This window comes from Eptesicus fuscus, chromosome 3 (genome assembly GCF_027574615.1).
Source record: "Eptesicus fuscus isolate TK198812 chromosome 3, DD_ASM_mEF_20220401, whole genome shotgun sequence".
Lineage (NCBI taxonomy): Eukaryota > Metazoa > Chordata > Mammalia > Chiroptera > Vespertilionidae > Eptesicus > Eptesicus fuscus.
The window spans coordinates 31,031,992-31,045,000 of NC_072475.1; the positions used below are offsets into that span (position 1 = coordinate 31,031,992).

The 13,009-nt window shown below is 44.3% G+C and overlaps 1 protein-coding gene across 2 annotated transcripts in view; it reads left to right on the forward strand.

The window, feature by feature from the left end:
• The window catches only part of PRKCI (protein kinase C iota), a 144,899-nt gene that overhangs the window by 69,993 nt on the left and 61,897 nt on the right, over window positions 1–13,009 (forward strand). The window contains exon 1 of one of the 2 annotated variants that reach the window (XM_008142285.3): window positions 5,605–5,935. The exons of the other annotated variant lie outside the window; for it this stretch is intronic. Coding sequence (XP_008140507.1) covers window positions 5,835–5,935 — 101 coding nt within the window. The 5' untranslated portion in view covers window positions 5,605–5,834. Of the gene's footprint in view, window positions 1–5,604; window positions 5,936–13,009 lie in introns of those variants that run through there. 2 annotated transcript variants of the gene reach the window in all.

The window sequence follows — 13,009 nt, forward strand, 5'->3', positions numbered from 1 at the left end:
AAATCAGCAGTATATAAAAAGGATATTACATATCATAACCAAGTAGAATTGGTCCCAGGAATGCAAGGATAGCTTATACCCAAAAACCAATTAATGTAACATACTGTATTAATAGAATAAAGGACTAAATCACATGATTATCTCAATGGACATAGAAAAAGCACTAAACAAAACCCAACATCTTGCCGAAACCGGTTTGGCTCAGTGGATAGAGCGTCGGCCTGCGGACTCAAGGGTCCCAGGTTCGATTCCGGTCAAGGGCATGTACCTTGGTTGCGGGCACATCCCCAGTAGGGGGTGTGCAAGAGGCAGCTGATCGATGTTTCTCTCTCATTGATGTTTCTAACTCTCTATCCCTCTCCCTTCCTCTCTGTAAAAAATCAATAAAATATATTTAAAAAAACAAAACCCAACATCTTTTCATAATAAAAATAGTCAACAAACTAGAAATGGAATAGAACATTCTCAACCTTTTAAAGGGTACCTACAAAAAACAATCTAGAGTAGTCATCACATTTAATGGTAAAAGATTGAAAACTATTCATGTAAAATTGAAACTAGGTTAAGGATGTTCATCCTCTCTTTATTCACCAGGTTCCAGCTAAGGCAATGAGGCAAGAAAAAGAAATAAAAAGCATCCAGATTGAAAAGAAAGATGGAAATCAATCTGTATTCTAAAATGGCATAATCTTGACTTCAGAAAATTCTAAGAAATCCACAAAAACCACTAATAAAAAAGTTCAACAAGTTTGTAGGATGCAAGGTATATGTAAAATCGATTGTATTTTTATACACTAGCATGAATAATACAAATGAAATTAAGATGGAAATGTAAATTGACATAGCCACTATGGAAAACAGTATGAAAGTTCCTCAAAAAATTAAAATTGAATTATCAGCCCTAGACAGTTTGGCTCAGTGGATAGAGTGTCGGCCTGCAGACTGAAGAGTCTCGGGTTCGATTCCAGTCAAAGGCACATGCCTGGGTTGCACTCAATTCCCAGTGCAGGGCATGCAGGAGGTAGCCTGAGTGATTCTCTCTCATCATTGATGTTTCTATCTCTCTCTCCCTCTCCCTTCCTCTCTGAAATCAATAAAAATATATTTTTTAAAAATAGAATTACCATAGTCCAGCTATCCCATTTCATAATAGCCAAGACCTGGATACAACCTAAGTGTCCATCGGTGGATGAATGGATAAAGAAAATGTAATATATACACACAACAGAATATTATTCAACCACAAAAAAAAGAAAAAAATCCTGCCATTTGCAACAATGTGAATGGACCTTAAGGGTTTTATGCTAAGTGAAATAAGTCAAACAGAGAAAGGTAAATACCGGATGATTGCACCTATATGTGAAATCTTTAAAACAATAAAAACCTCATTAATACAGAAAACAGATGGATGGGTTGGGGGGGTTGGAGAAATGAGTGAAGGTGGTCAAAAGGTACACACTTCCAGATATAAAATAAATAAATACTGGAAATGTAATGTTCAGCATGGTGACTATAGTTGATCCTGTATTTAAAAGTGGCTAAGAAAGTAAATATTAAAAGTGCTCATCACAAAAGATAAAATTTGTAACCATGTGGTGATGGATCATTTTGCAAAATATACAAATCATTGTGTTGTACACCTGAAACTAATATAATGTTATATGTCTTTTATATCTCAACTAGAGGCCCAGGGCACGAAATTCGTGCAGTGGGGGTAGGGGGGAGTGAGGTCCCTCAGCCTGGCCTGCACCCTCTTCAATCCAGGATCCCTCTTGCAATCCGGAATCACTGGCTCCTAACCGCTCACCTGCCTGCCTGCCTGATGCCTCTAACTGTTCCCCTGCTGGCCTGATGGCCCTAACTCCTCTCCCCTGCCGACCTGATCCCCCAACTGCTCTCCCCTCCTAGCCTGATCCCCCTAACTGCCCTCCCCTGCCGGCCTGATAGCCCTAGCTGCCTAACTGCTCTCCCCTCCTTGCCTGATCACCCTAACTGCCTATCTGCACTCCTCTCCTAGCCTGATCCCCTAACTGCCTATCTGCACTCCCCTCCTGACCTGATCCCCCTAACTGCCTATCTGCACTCCCCTCCTGGCTTGATCCCCCTAACTCCCTATCTGTTCTCCCCTCCTGGACTGATCCCCCTAACTGCCTATCTGTGCTCCCCTCCTGGCCTGATCCCCCTAACTGCCTATCTGTTCTCCCCTCCTGGACTGATCCCCCTAACTGCCTAACTGCCCTCCCCTGCCGGCCTGATAGCCCTAGCTGCCTAACTGCTCTCCCCTGCCGACCTGATCCCCCAACTGCTCTCCCCTCCTAGCCTGATCTCCCTAACTGCCCTCCCCTGCCGGCCTGATCCCCCTAACTACCTATCTGCTCTCCCCTCCTTGCCTGATCACCCTAACTGCCTATCTGCTCTCCCCTCCTGTTCTGATCCCCCTAACTGCCTATCTGTGCTCCCCTCCTTGCCTGATCACCCTAACTGCCTATCTGTTCTCCCCTCCTGACCTGATCCCCTTAACTGCCTATCTGTGCTCCCCTCCTGACCTGATCCCCCTAACTGCCTATCTGCTCTCCCATCCTGGCCTGATCCCCCTAACTGCCTATCTGCTCTCCTGTCCTGGACTGATCCCCCTAACTGCCTATCTGCACTCCTCTCCTGGCCTGATCCCCCTAACTGCCTATCTGTTCTCCCCTCCTGGACTGATCCCCCTAACTGCCTATCTGCTCTCCTGTCCTGGACTGATCCCCCTAACTATCCCTCCCTGCCAGCCTGGTCGCCCCTTAGTGCCCCCTCCTGCTGGCCTGATTGCCCCCAACTTCCCCCTCTGCCAGCCTGGTCACCCCCAACTAGCCCCCTGCTGGCCTAGCTGCCCCTCACTGCCCCTCTTCTGCCAGCCTAATCACCCCCAACTGACCCCCCCCCCACTGGCCTGGTAATCCCCAACTGCCCGGCCTGGTTGCCCCACGCAGCCTGCTGGTCAGTCGTTGGGTCGTCCCTCGCTAGCCCCCCTGCCAGCCTTGTCACCCCACGCAGCCTGCTGTTTGGTTGTTACTGTGAGGGCATCATGACCAATTTGCATATTACCCTTTTATTAGTATAGATAGAAATGTAAGGGATGCAGAATAGTCAAAACAATTTTGAAGAAAACAAAGTTGTAAGACTCAAATTTCTCTGTTTTGTGTTACTACAAAACTACAGTAATGAAAATAGTGTGATTCTTGCATAAGGATGGATAGGTAGATCAATGGAATATAATTGAGAATCTGTCTATACAAATAAAAGAGCAATATGCTAATTAGACTGGGAGACCTTCTGGAGACCTTCCTGAGGTCCTTCTGGACAAAGCCATGGTGGCAGGGCTGAGGCAGAGGTGGTTAGGGGCAATCAGGCTGGCAGGGGAGGGCAGTTAGGGGGATTGGGCAGCAGGCAGAGGTAGTTAGGGGTGATCAGGCAGGCAGGCAGAGGGGTTAGGGGTGGTCAGGTAGGCAGGCAGAGGCAGTTAGGGGCAATCAGGCAGGCAGGCAGGTGAGCGGTTAGGAGCCAGCGGTCCCAGGTGTGAGAGGGATCTCTGTGGGATTGGGCCTAAACCAGCAGCTGGACATCCCCCAAGGGGTCCCCGACTGGAGAGGGTGCAGGCTGGGCTGAGGGAACTCCCCCCCCCCGCCCCATGCACAAATTTCGTGCATCGGGCCACTAGTCTATATATATATATATATAAAAGGCTAAGTGACCATCGCATCAGAAACAACCAAGTGGATGACTGAAAAGGCTGTGTGGGGCGACCAGGATGACAGGGGGTTTAGTGAGGGGCAACCAAACGACCGAGCAGCAGGCTGCGTAGGGCAACCAGGCCGGCAGGGGGGTTAGTGAGGGGTGACCAAATGACTGAGCAGCAGGCTGCATGGGGCTAAGAGGCCCACGGGGGGGGGGCAGTGGGGGTGACCAGACCAGCAGGGGAGAGCTGTTAGGGATAACCAGGCCTGCAGGGGAGGGCAGTTAGGGGTGACCAGGCTGGCAAGGGAGGGCAGTTAGGGGTGACCAGGCCAGCAGGGGAGGGAAGTTAGGGGTGACCAGGCTGGCAAGGGAGGGCAGTTGGAGGCAACCAGGCCGGCAGGGGAGGGCAGTTAGGGGTGATCAGGCTGGCAGGCAGAAGTGGTTAGGGGCAATCAGGCAGGCAGGCAGGCAGGTGAGGGGTTGGGAGCCAGCAGTCCTGGATTGTGAGAGGGATGTCTGATGGCCCGTTTAGGCCCAATCCCACCGGGCAGTTGGACATCCCTCGAGGGGTCCCAGATTGGAGAGGGTGCACGCTGGGCTGAGGGACACCTTCTCTCCCCCCCCCCCCCCCCACGAATTTCATGCACCGGGCCTCTAGTTGATTCATATTTAACATGCTGATGCAGGGCCCCAGTTGCCATAAACTCTGATACCAAGTCTTTCAATGGGGATTTTTATTAAAAGCATATAATCCACATTTGTAATAGTTCAAGAACATACCAGCTAAGTGTCAGAACATAGCAGACTAAGCATCACAAATAACTCTGATGAGTCAATCCCCCAACCCTATGTTTTCATAGTAAGAAAAGTTATTTCTTTGATGATTCCAACTCTTTTAGCATGGGTTGGTACCAGGACTGATGCAGGGACTGGATTCATGCTACCTCTAACTGCAGTATGTGACAGAGCCAAGACCAGTGGAAGGATAGATTCTTTAAATCTTTTGTTAGCCAGTGTTAACAGAAAAAAATGCTGATGGATGGATGGATGGAAGGATGGATTGGCTACATTCATTGTACACTTGTTCTATGCAATATACACGGGCCTAGATATGGGGGCCAAGAAGGAAGAAAAGTCAGTCTTCTATCCTATTTTCTTAGTTGAGTTTCCTCCTTTATTACTTTCATTATGACATTGGCTACACTATTTAATTCTACCCATGAAAGAGGCTGTGCTAAACAGGTAATCAAACTTTCGTTCCTACAAAAAGGCACTGTATAATTGGGATGATTAATGCAACTGGAAGGGAGAATTCATCACAGAAAAAAAAAAAAGCCGAGACCGTGACGCAGCCCAGTCATTTCCAGCGACTTGGGACGCCCAAGCTGGATTCAGGATTTCCACTTCGACGGCTCCTGGGGCGCAAGCTTGGAGACACTCAGCGGGAAGGCCGGGCGCTCGGCACGTACGGAACCTCAAGTCCCAGAATCCCCCGGGGACTCCAAATCCCAGAAACCCGCTCAGGAAACCTACCCGAATCCCAAGTCGGCTGACCACGGACGCCACCAAGTTAGGAAACTGGGGTGAGGGGCCGCAGCATTCCCCCTCTACCATTTTCCCTGTAGGGAGAGGGCCTTTTCTAGAACTGCAGTTACCAAAACCTTCGCCTTCTCTCCGACACGGCTTCCACGGAAGACCCTGTCTCGGTATGTGATGGGATGGGTAGCGCCTCCCTTACTCTCTTCTCCCCCTTTTCCTTGCCCTCCGTCGGAATGGTTCAGCCGGGCATTGAGGCTCCTGGAGCTGCCTCGGTGGTGGCGCCCTCCCTCCCCCGGAATGTGGGCTTTTGGAGCCCGCGAGGTGGGAGGGACCCAGGCGGGGAGGCGTGCTGGGTCCTCGCGAAGGTAGAGGCGGTGGCGGCGGCGGCCGCGGGCGGTGGGAGGAGCCGCGTGGTTCCGGCTGCCCGGGCGAGGCGACCCTTGGGTCCGCGCCGCGGGCGGGAGAACAGGTAGAGGAGGAGCGGACCGCCGTGGCTCCGGGGAAGGCTCGGGCGGCGGCGTCCCCCGGCGCGCCCCCAGCACCCTCGGCCTCCGGCGTTGAGGCGGGGGAGGAAGGAGATGCCGACCCAGAGGGACAGCACGACCATGTCTCACCCGATCGCAGGCGGCGGCTTCGGGGACCATTCCCACCAGGTCCGGGTGAAAGCCTACTACCGCGGGTGAGTGCCCCGGAGTCGAGGTGGGGAGGGCGGGGAAAGGCCAGCTCCGCTCGGCCTGGAGGAGGGCAGGGATGGGGGGCTGGAGATGTGGTTGGCGGACTGGACATGTGGTGGCAGGTTGGTCTGGGAGGGCGACTCTGGGGACTCGGGATGGGTGGTCGGGGGGAGGAGCATGGGTTCGCTGGGTGGGAGCACCCTCAAAGGGTGGTTGCAGGGCGTCCGGGAGTCGCGTGGCTCAGGGTCCGAGGGAGGAGCCTGGGAATCGAGTAGGTCCACCTACCTGGTGGGTTGGATAGACTCGCCTGATGAGACATGCGCACGGGTTTGGAGGTCATTAAGTCTGGACGTGTTATTTGGCGTTGACTCCGAGGGATGCCCCAGTGAGCTAAGTTTGCTGTGGGCTGAGAAGATGGGGGCTCCCGTTTGCCGGCCCCTTTGATTTCCAGCAGGCCTAAAAGCCTCTGGTTCTCTAAGCCAGGTTTCCTTCATTGCCTAGAAGAGTTCACCGAGTGTCCTAGTCTCCGGACTGTGGTCCGGCTGCCAGTAAATGAGACTTAGCAGTTATTCTTCAAGAGTAGAGTTGATGCGTTTTTTTAGGGATGTGCATTGGGTATTGATATCTCCAAGATGAGAGTGTGCACGCGTAAAAGTTTTGGGAATGCTTCTCTGTAAATGTTGTTGCCTCTTGGGTCTTCCGATAGGCTGAGACAATGCCAGGTGAGAAGAGGAGGAGGCTGGGCACAGCTGGAAAGTCTGTGATCTTTATTCATATTATTACCTAAGTTATAATTACTGTGGTTACCAGAAATAATCCAGCCCTGAGATCGTTGTATTAAATCATATTCCATAATCAGTGACCTGAAGTGTCCCCACTCCCTTGAATTCAGTTGTGGTTTTTAAGTTTCTTCGGTATACTTATATTTAGGAGAATTAGAAAGGTGAAATGTTAGTGTGAGAACAAAGGTTTGGGACGAAGGGTTAACAGAAAACCCAACCATCTTGGCATGTCTTACTGCTTGTCCAAGCAGAAATAAATTGCTTTAAAAAACCTCAGGCACTGGGAGGATGAAACTGCAATGCATACTTGTACATTCCTGAAAGGATCAGTGAAGATAGCAAACTTTCAAAGCAAAACTCTCGTTTTGATGTCAAAGAAAATATAAACCCCTAAATGTTACTGATTGATGTAAGGACATACTAGTTTATTTTGTTTGCTGCCAGGAAGCCTCTGATCTGTGTGTATCAGCTTGACTGTATTCATAAGTTGTTCATAGGTATTTTGGACAATATCAGTGTTTTTGCTTAAATTGATCAAGGAGATTTTTTGTTTGTTTGTTAATTTTCCCAAGGATATTTTCCCTATTGATTTTTAGAGAGAGTGAAAGGGCGAGGAGGGGGAAGAGAGAGAGAGAGACATTAATGTGAGAGAGACATATTGATTGGTTGCCTCTCCAATGCACCCCAACTGGGGTCAGGGATCGCGCCTATACCCCATGTACCTGCCCTTGACCAGGAATTGAACCCACAACCCTTCCATGCGGGACTGATGCTTTAACCACTGGGAACACCAGCCAGGGTGATCAAGGAGGTCTTGATTTTAAAACAATGCCAAGAATGGTGTGTGGGTTTTTTTTATTTTTAGATGGTTTGTAGTTGTCACAGTTGACTTGAGGATGGTCAGCTATGAATTTTGCATTATGGGGAAAAAGTGCTTTGCTTCTTTTATCTTACCTTTAATTTAATAGATATTTCACTTTAGAGTGTGTTCCATTTTATAAAGTCTACAGTTCATGAGTTGTTAGGTACAGAGAATGAAATACAGTACCTGGTTGTTGTTTTTTTAAGGTATCTGATTATTGGTAGTTTAAGAGATAGATTAAAAAATGAATATACACACCTGGTAGGAGAGTGCAAATTGTACAGATGTAAAATAAAGTGTTCCCCATCTCACCTTCCCAACCTCCAGAGGTACTGTTGACAGTTGATTTCTGGTTCTTCTGGAGGTTGCGTTTATTATTTTAAAAGTTATAGTTCTGTTTTGTGATTTATCAATTTGTGATAATATCTTTTGATACTCTGAAAGATGAGAAATTGGATGCATACTACCTTTTGCTTTTTCTCCTCCTGGTGCCTCTCAATTTTTAATGTTAGTCTATTGTTTTTAGTGTTCTGATTTACCTTTATGACTTTAAATATGTAAAGTCTTGACTTATTAAATATGGGTAGTTTTTAATTATTCCAACTATGGAAGATGAAGAAACTGGTGCTTCTTTGTTCCCATTTTTATTAGTTTGACAAATGTACATAGGCCTAATTAGTAAATTAAAATCAGTGTAAGCTTCTCCTTTGGAAAGAAATCAAAGTATGCTATACTTTAGGAATGCATTATCATATTTTCTTGGCTCATTACCCTTTTAATGCTTGACTGAAATTTCTCAAAGACATTCAAGCTAACATTTTCTTTGTTTTATTTTATATCTATGAATTTTTGCTAAGGAATGAAAGAATCTCTTGCCCTTTAGTGCTTTTAACTCAATGAAAGCTTTCTAATAGTGCCTTCATTTCAAGCCTCATTTAAAGACAACATCAGCACTCTAAATTGTACCAATTTCTGCCCTCTGAAATTAGATCTGTTAAGATTATATGTTTTTAACAATAGTCTAAATTGATGGTTATGATATTACAGTCACCTGCACATTACTGCAGATGAAACTAAAATGAGTCACCAATGAGGATAGTTAATAAACAGGTTGGCTAACTGGAACACCTACCTGATTTTAAAATAAAAATCCTTCTTGTCAAGAAATGTTAAGGACAATCTGCATTGGAAAAAAAGTATTTTTATTTCAGATTTTCTGAATAGCTATTATCCAAGAGCTTTCCTCTTATTTCCTTCCAACAATATTTCTATCCAGTAAATGTTGTATCTCGGAATAGCAGCATTTTGTAGTGATTAAATGGCCCTCTCCTTTCAAAGATGTGTATAGTGTTATCATTCTGTTAAATTTCTTTTTAGTACAAATGTGATGTCTCCTAGCTATAACAGACATTTAATTAGATTATTTTCTAGTTTTTAAGCAGGAGAGTAATAGCACTGAGACCCTGATTTTATTGGAGCCCACTTAAGAGTGCCTGTCTCACAGCCTGAACCCCTCTTTCCTTGCCTCGGTAGCTTGTCAGTGAGTGGCCTTCCTTCAATCATAAACTGAGTGGTATTAGTTCGGAGGAAGAGAAACAGGTTTTGTTGGTTAGTGATAGATTGCCATGGGATGTGACTATCCTTATATGAAATTACTTGTTATTATGGGATCAAATTTAACAAGGAAATGTCTGGACTACTCATTTCTTTACATTGTAAGAGTTTAGGAAATTTTGTAAAAAGTGCTTTTTAAACTTCTGCTGTTGAGCAGTTACAACAATCCAGAGGATTCTTTGTGTGCACATCTACAGATAAGAAGATTGTTAACTCCTTGCATATTTGGAATGTATAGCTGGTTCAGTGAAGAAATCGGCAGGATTTTTTTTTACTGTTAACAAGTCTTGGCAAGACTTGTTTTTTAAAGTATTGCAACATAATTTTAGTGATAGATTTTAGTAATGGTTCTAAGGAAATAAAAATAGTGTATGGAGTTGAAAATTGGGGGAATGTTAGATATTGATCCTAGAGCTTCTGCTTGGCACCTAACCATAGAGCAATTGATCCATAGCTTTACTGGGGAGAGAGAAAGGACATGGTGGCCTGGTGCCAAAAACCAACACCAGAACAACCCTCTCAGAAATTTGAATTAGATGATATGGAGATAAGTTGCTTGTTAGCAGTGAGGACTAAAGCTGAAGAGTTGAGGAAGAGGCTGGTGAGGCCAGGCTCGACCATGTGCAAGATCTAATGAAGCAGAGGAGAAAGAAACAGTTCTCTACAGAAAGTTCTCCCTGCCGGGCCGATGTGGTTCAGTAGTTGAGCGTTCACCCATGAACAAGGTCATGGTTCGGTTCCCAGTCAGGGCACATGTCGGGGTTTCAGGCTAAATCCCTAGTAGGAGTGTGCAGGAGGCAGCTGATCGAAGTTTCTCTCTCATCATTGATGTTTCTATCTCTCTCTCTCCCTTTCTCTTCCTCTCTGAAATCAATAAAAACATACATATTAAAAAAATTTTTCCCTAGAGGTCCAAGATAGCTTTCTAATACAACTCCCAAACCTCCTTTTAAGGTGTTTTTTTTTTTTTTTAATGATTGAAATGGACCTTGTTAAAACATGAATTTTAAAAATTCCAGTCTTACGATTTCACATATTACTTAAATGTGTTTGAATTCAATGTAATAAACTTGTTGGCCCTGGATGGTGTGGCTCAGTTGGTTAGAGCGTTGTACTCTGCACCAAAGGGTCACAGTTTTGGTTCCCAATCAGGACACATACCCAGGTTGCAGGTTCGATCCCCAGTCAGGGGCATACAGGAGGCAAACAATCAACGTTTCTCTCTCTTCCTCTCCCTTTCTCCTTCTCCCTCGCCTTCTTCCTTTCTCCCTCTCCCTTCCTCTCTCTCTAGAATCAATGAAAAGCATATCCTCGGGTGAGGATTAAAAATAAATATATATATTGTTGAACACCTACTATAAGCCAGGTGTGTGGTGCTAGGGTGGACACAGAGGATAATACAAGGCTCCGCCCTTGAGGAACTAAGAAACTAATAGGAGGAAAGACGTAGAAGTGTTAGTAAATGTGTGTGTAAGGTATTTGCAGGGATGGATGTTGGAGAGGAGTTTGGGTGAGGGAAGCCTTCCTAGAGGATGAAATGTTTGAGGCTTTTATTTTTATTTTTTAATATATATATTTTTTATTGATTTCAGGAGGAGGGGAGAGGGAGAGAGGGATAGAAACATCAATGATGAGAATCATTGATTGGCTGCCTCCTGCATGCCCCCTACTGGGGATCGAGCCCACAACCTAGGCAAGTGCCCTGACTAGGAATTGAATTCAGGATCTCTTGGTCCATGGGACGACACTCAATCCACTGAACCATACCAGCCGGACTATAGTTAATTTTGATGTACTAGTATGTTATGGAAAGACCCATTTAATTAATTTTCTGTTTCCAGATTTTCTTGGCTATTCTTGTATATTTTCTTTCTTTCTTTTTTTTTAAGATTTAATAAAAATATATATTTTATTGATTTTTTACAGAGAGGAAGGGAGAGGGATAGAGAGTTAGAAACATCGATGAGAGAAAAACATCGATCAGCTGCCTCCTGCACCCTCCCCACTGGGGATGTGCCCGCAACCAAGGTACATGCCCTTGACCAGAATTGAACCTGGGACCCTTGAGTCCGCAGGCCGACGCTCCATCCACTGAGCCAAACCGGTCAGGGCTATTCTTGTATATTTTCTCTTTCAGATTAATTTTTGAAGGTTTTTATAGGTTCAAAAAAAAAAATAAAAATCTTACTGGCATTTTGATTTGCAATTGCATTGAATTTATAGACTAATTTGAGAACTGCCAGTTTTATAATATTCAGCTGTCTTACAAGTATATGGTATAATACCTATTTATTAATTTCTTTCATGTTTTTCAGTAAGTTTCCTATCCCATAAGTCTTACACATTTCCTGTTAAGTTTATTCTTAGATATTTTATCATCTACACTAATAAAAGAACAACATGCTAATTGACCGTACCTTCGCAACACCCACCAGCCAATCGGGAGTGAGTATGCAAATTAACCCAACAAAGATGGTGGGTTAATTTGCATATGCAGGCAGGGAGCTGCCAGGGGCGGGGCTGGACACGTGTGTTGTAGCCATGGCTACGGCGCAGGTGTTCTGCACCACCCCAGTCGCTGGGGGCCTCTGGGCAGGAGGGAAGGCAGAAAGGCGGCTCCAGCCAGAGCAAAGGCGGTGCTGGCAGCCAGGGGAAGGAAGTCCCATTCTTTCACGAATCTTCGTGCATTGGGCCTCTAGTTCTTTTATAAATTGCTTTTATAAATTTCTGTTGCTTTTATTCCATTTTATTATATGCCATCTATTTTTGTATGCTTAAATTAAACTGGCCACCTTATTAGTTCTAATAATTTCTTAGTTAATTGTCTTAGAATTTAGAGATAGAAAATGCCATTTGCCAAAAACAGTTTTGCCTCTTTTTTTCTGTATATCTCATTTATTTTTCTTATCTTAACTGTATGGCTAGGTTTTCTAGGCAGTGTTGAATTTTAGCAATGATCAGTTATTTAATGAAATATTATCAGTAACTAGAAAAATTTAATAAATTATGTTCAAAGATACCCAGTCTCCTTTTTTGCCTTTGAAGTACGTTAAAGAGCATAGGAACTAACTTTCATGATGTACCCACATGTTCTAAGAACTATGATAGTGTTTTGCACTTATTTTTATTTAATTTTCACATATCCAGAGGTATATATCAGTATCTCCATTTTATGGATGTTAACATTGAAGCTGAATAAGCCTCAGAGAAATTTCTTTTTTTCCTTTTACTATATTAGTAAGGCTTTTTAAGGTAACTTTTTTGTTTTATTGTCAGATTCATATTTCACAGTTATTCTTTTGGAGTCAATTTTCGATCTCCTTTATTACTTAAAACGGTTTATGACTTTTTACAATTAACAATTAACTTGAGGGGTGATACTTTGAGATTGTATGAATATTCTATTCCTCCAAAACCTTTCACCCATGGTTTATCATCCATGGATAATTCTGCCTAAGTCTATTATATTGGTGATTCCAAATGAAGCTTTTGTTTCTGATTATACATTTAATTATACATTTAAAGGAGAAAAGCTTATGTTGAGATAGCAAAAGGGCTGAATGTGGTTCTTTTTATTTATTTCTAAAAGCAATTAGTCCTAAGGAAAAACTTTAGATTCTATATTTTAGAACATAGGAACATAATGAATGTCTTCAGAAGCTCAGTAGCAAAATAAAAAATGCATTTTTTTTTCCTTTTTTAAAAATTTAGCTGAAACTGTATCTGAATTTGTCCTTTTGGGAAACCTTGTGGTGAAGCAGACTACTAGTATATTCTGTTGAAGACTAATGGTAGGAGGTAATTTATGTAACACTGAAATT